We start from the raw sequence: 14,600 nt of genomic DNA, 5'->3' as shown, positions 1-14,600 counted from the left end.
AAAATTCTCTTTATTGAAGTAACTAAAAAAAAATATGATAAGAACGTGAAAGTGCATACCATAAAAGCGAGGGTATAGTACAGCAATAGAATGAATCGTCCGGGCACCTCTTTAGGTCCCAAATCAATAGTAAATAATTGAATCATCCAAAAACAAGAGAATGAAGCAAGAAGTGGGCAGTAAAGTGCTTGTGTGCAATATATATACATCAAGGCTCAAGCTATTTCTGCTAAATAACAGTGTGTCCCTCCAGCCAAGAAAGTGCAATCAGTATGATGTGCAAACATGCATGTAACAGGGGTTCAATCACTGTGAATAGGTTATTACCTGGTATTGGATGATTAGATAGTGTGTGCTGTCAGCCTCATCGCCCCCAACGCGCGTTTCGCCCATATCTTCACCAGGGGGCGACATTTCTAATTGGGGGTATTTGCTAATATTTTTATTATTACACCTACTAAATACTGGGATAGGATCTTGGAAGTGGGAATACCCCTTTAAAAGGGAAAAATCCGTGTGCATATCGGCACCAGTTGCAGTCCACGGGAGGTCAATAAATTGCATGCACCTCTGGAGAAAGTTACAGATAAATCTGCGCAACCCCGAGCCCATAGGTAATCCCAATCAGGAATTAGGTTTTGTTGTGGATTTTGAATTCTCCATTGAAATCAATGGTAAAAATAAGTAAGAAAAAATGGCATAATGTCGATTTAAAAATCATCACTTGTAAATTTCCATAAAGTGCAGATTAGTTTTGCTCAGATTTTATCCACTTTGCCGCTTCCGTATTTTGCTGCAAAAATTTGGATGGAAAATCTTGCAGCAATTATCGGTACCTGTTGATATAGGTTTATGGTATTTTATAAATCAAATTGTATTTTTTGCAGCATGCAATGCGGCAATTCTGCAGAAAGATTGGACAAAATGTCATTTATTGGGGCTAAATTTCTGGGGGTTTTGTGCAGAAACCGAGGAATTATTTATGTGGCTTTATGAAAAATCCACTTGGAAATTTCATATTGCTTGTGAACAGGGGTGTGGGATGTGCAATCATTGCCTAAATCTGTGTCAAACCTAACCAGTGTGAACATAGCCTTATAGTACAGCTTACTGCTAGGTTCACAATTCAGAGCTGAAATCTCCCTGCGTCATAAGAATAAGGCCTCATTCAGACGTCCGATGTTCTCGTATGGGTGCCAGATGTGATTTTCATCCGTGATTGTCTATGGGGCTATTTTCATGTCTGTGATTTTTCACGGACTGAGCGGTCCACGGAAAATTGCAGACACGTGTCCGATTTTGATCTCAGGGTTTTTAGGGCTAAAAAAATAAATGGCATGTTTTTTTCATTTGCCGCAAAATTTATGATCCATGTGCGACAATTTGAAGAATTTGTTGAAGTCTAGTTGGGACAGAAGCGCAAAATAGAGAAAAATACTACAAGAGAAATAAGAGAGGGTGAGACATGGGGGGGTTGTGTAGGGACACAACACCTGTAAGAGCCTTAAAGTCCGCGGCCACAGTACCCGCGGATGGAGGAAAAATTCTTCCAGATAGCAACACACTGTAGTGGAGATATCACAGTACCTGGGTTATGATTGCGGTAATGAAGAATCCTCAATGGTATAAAATTAAGGTTTTTATTATAGCAATGCGTTTCGGTGCCAAACTGGTTTGTTTTTTTTACCTTGAAAAACTATCCCGAAACGCGTTGGTGTAATAAAAACCCTTAATTTTATACCATCACGGATTCTTCATTCCCGCAATCGCAACCCAGGTACTACACTGCTCAAAAAAATAAAGGGAACACTCAAATAACACATCCTAGATCTGAATGAATGAAATATTCTCATTGAATACTTTGTTCTGTACAAAGTTGAATGTGCTGACAACAAAATCACACAAAAATCATCAATGGAAATCAAATGTACTAACCAATGGAGGCCTGGATTTGGAGTCACCCCCAAAATTAAAGTGGAAAAGCACACTACAGGCTGATCCAACTTTGATGTAATGTCCTTAAAACAAGTCAAAATGAGGCTCAGTATTTTGTGTTGCCTCCACGTGCCTGTATGACCTCCCTACAACACCTGGGCATGCTCCTGATGAGGTTGCGGATGGTCTCCTGTGGGATCTCCTCCCAGACCTGGACTAAAGCATCCGCCAACTCCTGGACAGTCTGTGGTGCAACGTGACGTTGGTGGATGGAGCGAGACATGATGTCCCAGATGTGCTCAATCCGATTCAGGTCTGGGGAACGGGCGGGCCAGTGCATAGCTTCAATGCCTTCATCTTGCAGGAACTGCTGACACACTCCAGCCACATGAGGTCTGGCATTGTCCTGCATTAGGAGGTACCCAGGGCCAACCGCACCAGCATATGGTCTCACAAGGGGTCTGAGGATCTCATCTCGGCACCTAATGGCAGTCAGACTACCTCTGGAGAGCACATGGAGGGCTGTGCGGCACTCCAAAGAAATGCCACCCCACACCATTACTGACCCACTGCCAAACCGGTCATGCTGAAGGATGTTGCAGGCAGCAGATCGCTTTCCACGGCATCTCCAGACTCTGTCACGTCTGTCACATGTGCTCAGTGTGAACCTGCTTTCATCTGTGAAGAGCACAGGGCGTCAGTGGCGACTCTGCCAATCCTGGTGTTCTGTGGCAAATGCCAAGCGTCCTGCACGGTGTTGGCCTGTGAGCACTACCCCCATCTGTGGACGTCGGGCCCTCATACCACCCTCATGGAGTTGGTTTCTAACCGTTTGTGCAGACACATGCACATTTGTGGCCTGCTAGAGGTCATTTTGCAGGGCTCTGGCAGTGCTCCTCCTGTTCCTCCTTGCACAAAGGAGGAGGTAACGGTCCTGCTGCTGGGTTGTTGTCCTCCTATGGCTCCCTCCACATCTCCTGGTATCTGCTCCATGCTCTGGACACTGTGCTGACAGACACAGCTACCCTTCTTGCCACAGCTCGCACTGATGTGCCATCCTGGATGAACTGCACTACCTGAGCAACTTCTGTGGGTTGTACTGTAGACACCGCCTCATGCTACTGTACGTCTAGGGGTGAGAGCAATGGCAAAATGAAAAAGTGACCAAAACATCAGCCAAAAAGGATGAGAACAGAGAAATGGTCTGTGGTCACCACCTGCAGAACCACTCCTTTATAGGTGGTATCTTGCTAATTGCCTATCATTTCTACCAGTTGTCTGTTCCATTTGCACAACAGCAGGAGAAATTGATTCACAATCAGTGTTGCTTCATAACTGGACAGGTAGATTTCACAGAAGTGTTATTGACTTGGAGTTACATTGTGTTAAGTGTTCCCTTTATTTTTTTGAGCAGTGTATGATATCTCCACTAAAGTGAATTAGAAGAATGATGAATCCAGTCCTAACAACGTTTTTTGACTATATCTAAGGGCATTATACACAAACTGCTACTGAGATTGGAGACAAAAACTAGAGAAAAAGGCAAGAAAAAGTTTTTTTTTACCAAATAATTTGAACTTCTTCAGAAACACATGCAGGAATATAATCCATCTCATGAATGGGAAGTGGCAATAATCCCTGTATTCCACTGCGCTATATACTCCATGGTAGCGACACCGCTATATATAGACCGCACGGCTTCTGCCTATCAGTCTTCAGGGGATTCAACCCAGGAACTGAGAAAGCAATAGCTCAAATAAATGGCGGTAACATCTTCTGCAAAAATTGCTAATTAAACCCCTTTACTGTGCACAAACCTGCACGTCTGTTCACACAGGAAATTAAATAATATCCAATTCTGAATATTAACTACAAAAACGAAGGCTTTTCAGAATACTATGGGGAGGCAGCGTGTCATTTACAACCAAAAACCATTCATCCGACTGCGCTGTCAGCTGCGCCGCTCTGGAGTCAGAGTGTAACCTATTGCTTATGCATCATTATATGGCAATATATTGTGCATGGACGGCAGAAACGCGTCACGTAATGCATTGTCATAAATCAGGTATGGAGTCTACAGAGAACTCACAGGCATAGAGAAGGAGGCTGCACTGCACTAAAAATACTGGTAGAAAAGTGTAATGCAGCACACAAACTTTTTATTAAAGGGATTGGCCAGTATTTTATTTTCCAACATGGTCAAATAATAATCAAAAAAATATAGTCACCTATCAATGCCCCTCCATACTGCTGCCTGATGGTCTCCAAGCCTTTTCTTCTGACAGTGACATCATGTGACCGCTGCAGTCAATCAGTGACCACAACAATAAAGACCAGGGATTGGCTGCAACAGTTACTGGTATAGGATGTATCTGTACTGCTGGAGGGGATGCAGGCAGGGAGGCAGCGAAGGATTGGCAAGTGAGTATATTTTCTTTTTGACCATAGTGGGGTGGTTGTTAAAAAATTTGGACAACCCCTTTCATCCTGGCATACTTCTGCAAAAAAAAATTGGGTCACCCACTTTTTAGAAAAACTTTTTTGGTTTTAAAAAAAAGATAAATTTACATCTCAAAGGTATGTTGTCACTAGAGATGAGCGAGCCCGAACTGTGAAGTTCGGGGTTGGTACCGGATACCTAGTGTCCGATGCTGAACTCTGAACACGGACTTCTCTTGGAAGTCTGTTTTAGTGTTCGGAAATTTCGGGTTCAAGTTCAGGTAACCGAACCGAACTTTGAACTAAAGAACCCGACAAACCCGATCATCCATGGGTCCACTCATCCCAAGTTGTCACCTGTTGGCATTACATATCACCTATGGAGGCGCTGAAAAAATATTGAACACTGCCATGTACTCCCACTGACTGTGTATCCCTCGTCCCAAACTCAACAGTCTCATATATGCCTATAAGGGAAGAGTCAGACGGCCGTATAACTCTGAAGGGGATCGCAACGCAATGTTCAGACTGGCCGGCAGCTCTCCTGACCTGAGCGTGACAGCATGAATTTCTATATAGCTGTAACCTTCAGGTCGGGAGAGCTGCCAGCCAGTCCGAGCACTGCATTGCTATCCCCGTCCGTGCTGTACGGCCGTCTGACTCTCCCCCAAGGGTATTGAGTTTGGCTCAGGAGACTCGTGGTCAGTCTGGAAATCACAGTTTGTATTTGGATCGCGATATGTAGACGTCTGAATGAACCCTAACAAAATTCAAAGGGATTTATTCAAAGTGAAAAACTTTTTCAAAAATAAACCCAAAAATAAAAGTAATAAACGTAATACCCTCAATGTCATATTTTTTTCACACTATATTTAAATCTGTTTTACATTTATTTTTGGAAAGATTGGATACACATCAATGTGAGCCTTGTCATCCCACTTCTCAGGTCCTCAATAACAGACTTGTTTAACACTGGAGGGGGGACAATAACTACCACAGTAACCTGAGCGACTGGTCATTCGGGAGACGTGGCAGAAAAAGGACAAATCAAGGATGGAAGTTTACGAAAATTTATTTCACCCTGTTACCTATTTCCTGTTACAACAATAAATCACCCAAAGGCCAACTTTCCTTATGGTGACAATTCCAAATTTCATATCCCCTGGAAAAGGCCATATCCAGACGTCCAGTATTTATTCCAAATTCGGCCAAGAATCCACAACCAGGTACTGCACAATATATGAGAACAACCAATTCACATATGAAGGAAAAGCTTGGAGCAGATTATCAGCCACTTGGCAGGTTTTTGGTCTTATTATATTGACAATTTGCTGTGCCAAAATCATAAGAAAATCTGCATGTTACATAGGAGAGCCCCCTGCAAAGGTGTCAACCACACGGTCATACAGGAGAGGATAAAATCCCCCATATTACCTTAGATCAGGGATCTCAAACACACAGTATTATGGGCCACACATAGTCCTCCATACAGAACAATGGGCCCTACAAGGTCCTCCAAACAGTATAATGGGCCCCACATAGTCCTCCATACAGAATAATGGGCCCACACAGTCCTCCATACAGTATAATGGGCCCCACATAGTCCTCCATATAGAATAATAGGCCCCACATAGTCCTCCATACAGAATAATGGCCCCCATATAGTCCTCCATACAGAATAATGGGCCCCACATAATCCTCCATACAGAATAATGGGCCCCACATAGTCCTCCATACAGAATAATGGGCCCCACATAGTCCTCCATACAGAATAATGGGCCTCACATAGTCCTCCATACAGAATAATGGGCCCCACATAGTCCTCCATACAGAATAATGGACCCCACAGAGTCCTCCATACAGAATAATGAGCCCCACATAGTCTTCCATACAGAATAATGGGCTCCACATAGTCCTCCATACAGAATAATGGGCCCCACAGAGTCTTCCATACAGAATAATGGGCCCCACATAGTCCTCCATACAGAATAATGGGCCCCACAAAGTCCTCCATACAGAATAATGGCCCCACATGGTCCTCCATACAGTATAATGGGCCCCACATAGTCCTCCATACAGAATAATGGGCCCCACACAGTCCTCTATACAGTATAATGGCCACCACATAGTGCTCCATACAGAATAATGGGCCCCACATAGTGCTCCATACAGAACAATGGGCCCCACACAGTCCTCTATACAGTATAATGGCCCCCGCATAGTCCTCCATACAGAATAATGGTCCCACATAGTCCTCCATACAGAATAATGGGCCCCACACAGTCCTCTATACAGTATAATGGGCTCCACATAGACCTCCATACAGAATAATGGGCCCCACATAGTCCTCCATACAGAATAATGGGACCCACATAGACCTCCATACAGTATAATGTGCCCACATAGTCCTTCATACAGAATAATGGGCCCCAAATAGTCCTCCATACAGTATACAGGCCCCCACATATTCCTCCATACAGTATAATGGGCCCACATAGTCCTCTATACAGTATAATGGGCTCCACATAGTCCTCCATACAGAATAATGGCCCCACATAGTCCTCCATACAGAATAATGGCCCCACATAGTCCTCCATACAGTATAATGGGCTCCACATAGTCCTTCATACAGAATAATGGGCCCCAAATAGTCCTCCATACAGTATACAGGCCCCCACATATTCCTCCATACAGTATAATGGGCCCCACATAGTCCTCCATACAGAGTAATGGGCCCCACATAGTCCTTCATACAGAATAATGGGCCCCAATAGTCCTCCATACAGTATACAGGCCCCCACATATTCCTCCATACAGTATAATGGCCCCACATAGTCTTCCATACAGAATAATGGGCCCCACATAGTCCTCCATACAGAATAATGGGCCCCAGATAGCCCTCCATACAGAATAATGTGCCCCACATAGCCCTCCATACAGAATAATGTGCCCACATAGTCCTCCATACAGAATAATGGGCCCACATAGTCCTCCATACAGAATAATGGACCCCACAGAGTCCTCCATACAGCATAATGGGCACCACATAGTCTTCCATACGACTATGGCCAAACAAGTGTCTTTTGGGCAGTTGTGCATCAACATATTTTTATTTGTGTAAGAAAGTGTGGTCTGTGCTGTACTGTACAGTTTGTACATTAGGTACAGTACAGACCAAAAGTTTGGACACACCTTCTCATTTAAAGATTTTTCTGTATTTTCATGACTATGAAAATTGTACATTCACACTGAAGGCATCAAAACTATGAATTAACACATGTGGAATTATATACTTAACAAAAAAGTATGAAACAACTGAAAATATGTCTTATATTCTAGGTTCTTCAAAGTAGCCACCTTTTGCTTTGATGACTGCTTTGCACACTCTTGGCATTCTCTTGATGAGCTTCAAGAGGTAGTCACCGGAAATGGTTTTCACTTCACAGGTGTGCCCTGTCAGGTTTAATAAGTGGGATTTCTTGCCTTATAAATGGGGTTGGGACCATCAGTTGTGTTGTGCAGAAGTCTGGTGGATACACAGCTGATAATCCTACTGAATAGACTGTTAGAATTTGTATTATGGCAAGAAAAAAGCAGCTAAGTAAAGAAAAACGAGTGGCCATCATTACTTTAAGAAATGAAGGTCAGTCAGTGCGAAAAATTGGGAAAACTTTGAAAGTGTCCCCAAGTGCAGTTGCAAAAACCATCAAGCGCTACAAAGAATCTGGCTCACATGAGGACCGCCCCAGGAAAGGAAGACCAAGAGTCACCTCTGCTTCTGAGGATAAGTTTATCTGAGTCACCAGCCTCAGAAATCGCAGGTTAACAGCAGGTCAGATTAGAGACCAGGTCAATGCCACACAGAGTTCTAGCAGCAGACACATCTCTACAACAACTGTTAAGAGGAGACTTTGTGCAGCAGGCTTTCATGGTAAAATAGCTGCTAGGAAACCACTGCTAAGGACAGGAAACAAGCAGAAGAGACTTGTTTAGGCTAAAGAACACAAGGAATGGACATTAGACCAGTGGAAATCTGTGCTTTGGTCTGATGAGTCCAAATTTGAGATCTTTGGTTCCAACCACCGTGTCTTTGTGCGACACAGAAAAGGTGAACGGATGGACTCTACATGCCTGGTTCCCACCGTTAAGCATGGAGGAGGAGGTGTGATGGTGTGGAGGTGCTTTGCTGGTGACACTGATGGGGATTTATTCAAAATTGAAGGCATACTGAACCAGCATGGCTACCACAGCATCTGTACTGTAGATATTTTTAACATTGGGGCCTATGTGTGACATTTAGCACGGTATGGCTATACAGGGGCATACGTCCAATCCTTACAATCCCAGAGTTATATGGAGGGGAATACTCGAAGGGCTCGTGCACATGACCATATTCTTGTTTTGAGTACGACAAACCATCGGATCGCACTCGCACCAATGTTATTCTATGGGGCCGTGCACATGTCCAATTTTTTCCTCTGAAGAGAAAATCACAGCACACGCAAGTTTGATCCGATTGGATCGTACTCGGCCATGCAAGTCAATGAGTCCGTGGAAATCATCCGACTGCACTTGAATGACATCTGAGTGCAGTCCGATTTCTATGGACTGACACAATGGAGAAGATGGAGACATTTTTTTCTCCATCTTCTCATCCGATAGAAGCGGATCAGACTCTGATCAGAGTGTGATTAGCATAATAGACCCAATTCTCTCGGATGAGACGCCGGCCTGACACATAAATCTGACATTTGGTGAACAAAGCCTAAAAGAATCATTCATTACCTAATATCAACTGGAGATTGTCCTTTACTCAAACAGACAATACCTTTTTATTACATCAATACATCAAAAAATGGAGCAACTTTACAAACAAATTTGATTAAAAATCACTTTTGTGCATGCAGCTCCTACGCAGACTTATGCATCACCATGGATACATACTTATTAGAGTTGAACAAAAAGCTTTGCAGGACCCTGGTCCAGTGGCCACGGACTACTGACATGGCCATTAGACCAGGGTCCTGTGAATCGTTTTTCTCAAATTTAACCATAATAAAACAAACCCAGTATAGTCAGATCCGGCCGTCATGTGTGTCTCCAATCCTACTCTTCTACTTTATATAAATTAGCAAAAACGGGGGGGGGGGTGTCAAGGAAACTATAGGATCAGACCAGATCATGTTTATTTCTACTGACAATGGAGACACATAGCTCAGCATAGGAGCTGCATACACAAAATAGCAACATAACTTTATTCATACATTTTTTTCGATGCTCTGGGGTGATAAAAACTAGATGCAAAGGTTCAAACCATTCTTCCAGTTACATCAAATTTTAATAAAAAATACACATAATAAATCTAATTATTCTGTACACACAGGAAAACAAGAAACAAAGTATGACCCTGCTCGCCCACACCAGCGGATCCCCAGCTCGGATGAAAATCCATTCCTGCCTGCTTCTTATAAAAAATGCAAAAAGTATTATTTTTTTTTAAAAAAAGACAGAACATTCCGAGGACTATAGAAAAATGTACTATAGTGCTGGGAAGGTGCTGTCTTTTTTAATATTTCCAATAATTGTTGCAATTTTGTTTTATCCAAAAAAAAGTCTGGATGCCACCAATTTCTTTTCACACATAGGGAAACCCCAGAAGTAATAAATTCAGGGTGGAAGGAATTATCATATGTTAAGATGTGCCATCAACTATTACAGAAGAACTGATCAATAGCCGGTTCAGTAATCATTGCTTCGTAGTCAAAAAATGCTGGAATTCCCTAATTAGCATCTGTATTACAACCGGGATATCCGGTATGTCCGCAGGTCTCAAGGCCGGAACTTACTGAATCCTATATTCTTATAATGCAGTAAGTTTGGGTAAGGCCACATTCACACATTCAGCATTTGGGCAGTATTTTACACCTGTATTTCTAAGCCAAAATCAGGAATGGGTGATAAATACAGAACCTTTTAATGGCTAACTGAAAAAGTGGTAACAAATTGCAAGCTTTCGAGACTACTCAAGTTTCTTCATCAGCAATAGAATCTATGGCTGATGAAGAGACTGGAGTAGTCTCGAAAGCTTGCAATTTGTTACCATCTTCTCAGTTAGCCATTAAAAGGTATCAACCACTGAGGACTCTCAAATCTTAATATTTTTCTATCTACGGCTAATACGGTACAAAGATATATGTTTTTCCTGTATGAAAATCCTGAGGAATTCACAAAGAAAGTAGATTAGAAATTTGTAAAACTTTTCATCATTGAAACAAGAACGTATCAAAAATTGTCCACGTTTCATCCAGAACACTAGAATGACTTTTTTTCTCATTTGCAGTCAGTCATTCTGCTATCCGTATGTACAAGACTAGATACAGTTTCCTATGTTAAAGAATTGTAATGTATCTTGCACGGTGGATCCGATTTTTTTTGTGCTCACCCATAGGCTTAAATGGGCGAGTCTCATCCGATTTACGAAATAAACTAGTGCACGCTGTGTTTTTTTCAAGTGCAGATTCGTTCCGTGAAAAAAATTGGTCCAATGAGTAACATTGGTCTGAGTGCCGTCCGCTTTTCACAGACCAAAAATATTGTAGTGTGAACATGGCCAATAAATAACCTTTATGTGCTGAAACGGGATACCCCCTTAACTTTTAACATATTCAGGCTGTAGCTTTTAGACTTAGACCACATCCAATTGGTAAAGGACATTGTTCTGCTTATATGACGGACACTAACGGACCTCACTGCCTCATATTAGGGTCTGTCTCGTTCCATCATGGAATTCTTCATTTTAGGCTTTATTCACACATCAGTATTTTCGATCAGTATTTCTATGCCAAAACTAGGAATGTCCCCAAAACACAGACCAGATGTCAATCTTTCAATTATAGTTTTTCTCTGTAAGTTCCACTCCTGGCTTTGATTTATGAATACTGATGCTAAATACTGACCAAATACTGATGTGTGAATCAGGCTTTACAATGATGCACGTATCTACGCTATTCTTTTCCCTACAGGTTTGAAGAGCCTAATGGATGACACAATTCTGTCCATCTGACTTCAGTTTGTTACACAGAGTCTAAAGCCACGTTCACACGTTCAGTATTTTACATCAGTATTTGTAAGCCAAAACCAGGAGTGGGTGATAAATACTTGTCCTCTGATTGTTCCACTACTGGTTCTGGCTTACAAATACTGATGTAAAATTCTGACCAAATACTGAACGTGTGAACGTGGCCTTATCATATAAACTGTGATGTAGACACATAGTACATGTGAATGGTGTCACCAGCTGTTATAGGGTCCGTCATACACCTAAAAAAACACCTGTGAGAATAAACCTATAAAGGGGTATTGCCAACTCCAAGATCCTATCCCAATATGTAGTAGATATAATAATAATATTAGCAAATATCTCCAATTAGAAATGTAGTATCGTTCTTCTGATTAGCTATGTCTCTTTCCTCATGTGCAGGTATTGCAGGACCTTAGGTATCCATTGTTATGACCACTAGCAACTAACTGTCACTATATCAGTGATCGTAACCATGGATACCTAAGATCCTGCAATGCCCTGCACATGGGGTAAGAGACATAGCAAATCAGAAGAACTATACTACATTTCTAATTGGAGGTATTTACTAATAATATTATTACACCTACTACATATTGGGATAGGATCTTGGAAATAGGAATACCCCTTTAATTTAGTATAGATTTGTATCAATTAGTAAATCGCAGATTGTTAATCTGATGATCCGTGGATTAGCGACATTATCAGCAAATATTCCTGGAGTCGATCGGCAGATCACGTGCTGTCTCCTTAGCGCCATCATTAGGATTGCGGTTATCATGGCGTTTATCCTATCAGCAGATCACTGAGGACTCGGCACATGACACAAGTTGTAAAATGCCACATGATGCTGCAGGACTGAGAGCAGCATCATCTTCATCATCATCATCATCATCATCATGTCCTTGAGGAGCAGCATCCTGGCTGTCTCCATGTCCCCGGTGCATGATGACAAGGATCTGCGGCGGATCCCAGTGATGAGGATATTGCACCGGGGATCTGGAGAGAATTGGGTGTAGTAGGTGTGATCTTAAAGGGGAAGCGCAGAGTGGCAGGGGACACCTCTCCTGCAGGGGGGAGTGATGAAGCAATGCACAGGGAACTTTCTTAGTCCTATGTATGCACAAGCCATGGTGGGCAGCATCACTGCAGTGCCAGCTGTGGAGGGGCTGGGGGCACCAGCAGGCCTGGAGCTGGGCTGCCACCTGACTGGTGACTGATGCCCTGGCACACAGCACACGACACACAACACATTGCACTAACCAATAACCTCCTGGAGCTCGTAGCTGTCCCTGCAGATGGGCCACCCGAGGGGCTGTGCGGGGGGCTGGCCGTGCACCGGGGACTCGCTCTGCTCTGCCATCCTGCTGCTGATGAGGAGGGTGATGCTGCGGCCGGGTGGGCACCTCTGCTGCGGGCTGGCACCTCACTTGTCACTGACAGCAGCCGGGCAGGCAGCAGGCACAGGGCTGGAGAGGAGGAGGAGGAGGAGATGGGCGGTGCAGCCGGTGCTTCCTCCTGGGTGACAGCGGAGGGAGGTGGCGCTTCCTCACTCACCAGCCTCCTGCGATCTTACCTAGGTCGGGCACAGCTGGCATCAGGCGAGGCTGCCGGCATCTGTCAGCCGGGCCGGCACTCCGCAGCCGGCTGCACTGTGCACAGTCACTATACAGCAGGGCGAGGACCACCGCCGATAATGACTGTAACCTGACATTATCTCCGGCACTCAGGTTACATGGCTTATGGTTATTCTCCTCCATTGTATTGTGTCATAGGTAGGAGAGAAAGTCCGGAGAGTCCACAGCAGTATTATTACTACTGTATAATGTCTATGTGTTATATATAGTTATGTATTACTGATACTACAAGCTAATGGCTATGTATTATTATGTACAGTGCTACTGCTATTACTGCATCTACTATGCTCTAGACAATAATATATATATATATATGCAGTTACTTATATATCTTCTATTTTTTATAGAAATGATATATTTCCACTACCTTTATTATTTATATTTGTTAAAAAAAATAGCACAAGATGCATAACTATTATTATTATTATTATTATCAACACCATCAATAAATGTAGTAGTATAGTTTTAACACGCACATATGGGCCCATACACAAAAATACACACACACACACACGCACGCACACACACACACACATACAGTTGTGCTCAAAAGTTTACATACCCCGGCAGAATTTTTCTTTTCTTGGCCTTGTTTCAGAGAATATGAATGATAACAAACAATCTTTTTCTCCACTCCTGGTTATTGGTTGGATGAAGCCATTTATTGTCAAACTACTGTGTTTTCTCTTTTTAAATCTTAATGACAACCAAAAACATCCAAATGAACCTGATCAAAAGTTCACATACCCTGGTGATTTTGGCCTGATAACATGCACAGAATTTGACACAGATGGGTTTGAATGGCTACTAAAGGTAACATCCTCACCTGTGACCTGTTTGCTTGTAATCAGTGTGTGTGCATAAAAGCTGAGAGAGTTTCTGGGATCCAGACAGACGCTTGCATCTTTCATCCAGCCACTGACATTTCTGGATTGTGAGTCATGGGGAAAGCAAAAGAATTGTCAACGGATTTACGGGAAAAGGTAGTTGATCTGTGTAACACAGGAAAGGGATACAAAAAAAATAGCCAAGGAATTGATAATGCCAGTCAGCAGCGTTCAAACTGTGATTAACAAATGGAAAATCAGGAAATCTATAACAACCAAACCACGGTCAGGTAGATCAACAAAAAATTCGGCCACAACTGTCAGGAAAACTGTTCAGGATGCAAAGAAAAACCCACAAATAACATCAGCTGAAATTCAGGGCTCTCTGAAAACTAGCGGTGTGGCTGTTTCAAGATGCACAATAAGGAGCCACTTGAAGAAAAATGGGCTCCATGGTCGAGTCGCCAGAAGAAAGCCATCACTGGCCACAAAGTATCTCACCTACAATACACCAAACAGCACAGAGACCAGCCTCAAAACTTCTGGAACAAGGTAATTTGGAGTGATGAGACCAAAATTGAACTTTTTGGCCCCAACCATAAATGTTACATTTGGAGAGAGGTCAACAAGGCCTATGATGAAAGGAACACCATTCCTACAGTAAAGCACGGAGGTGGATCGCTG

The 14,600-nt window shown here is 42.9% G+C and overlaps 1 protein-coding gene across 3 annotated transcripts in view; it reads right to left on the bottom strand.

Annotated features, from left to right (window-relative positions):
- The window catches only part of STK39 (serine/threonine kinase 39), a 438,417-nt gene extending 425,432 nt beyond the window's left edge, over nucleotides 1–12,985 (bottom strand). The window contains exon 1 of one of the 3 annotated variants that reach the window (XM_073647007.1): nucleotides 12,716–12,985. In XM_073647007.1, coding sequence (XP_073503108.1) covers nucleotides 12,716–12,815 — 100 coding nt within the window. In that variant the 5' untranslated portion in view covers nucleotides 12,816–12,985. The remainder of the gene's footprint in view (nucleotides 1–12,715) is intronic. The other 2 variants (XM_073647008.1, XM_073647009.1) reach the window with 2 other exon arrangements.
- Between the last annotated feature and the right edge of the window lie 1,615 nt (nucleotides 12,986–14,600).

The sequence above is a fragment of the Phyllobates terribilis genome, unplaced genomic scaffold (genome assembly GCF_046119375.1).
Source record: "Phyllobates terribilis strain yellow unplaced genomic scaffold, ASM4611937v1 Scaffold_9__5_contigs__length_417890890, whole genome shotgun sequence".
In the NCBI taxonomy this organism is placed as follows: Eukaryota; Metazoa; Chordata; class Amphibia; order Anura; family Dendrobatidae; genus Phyllobates; species Phyllobates terribilis.
The sequence above is the reverse complement of the archived record's forward strand: the minus strand, read 5'-3'. Positions and strand labels throughout refer to the sequence as shown.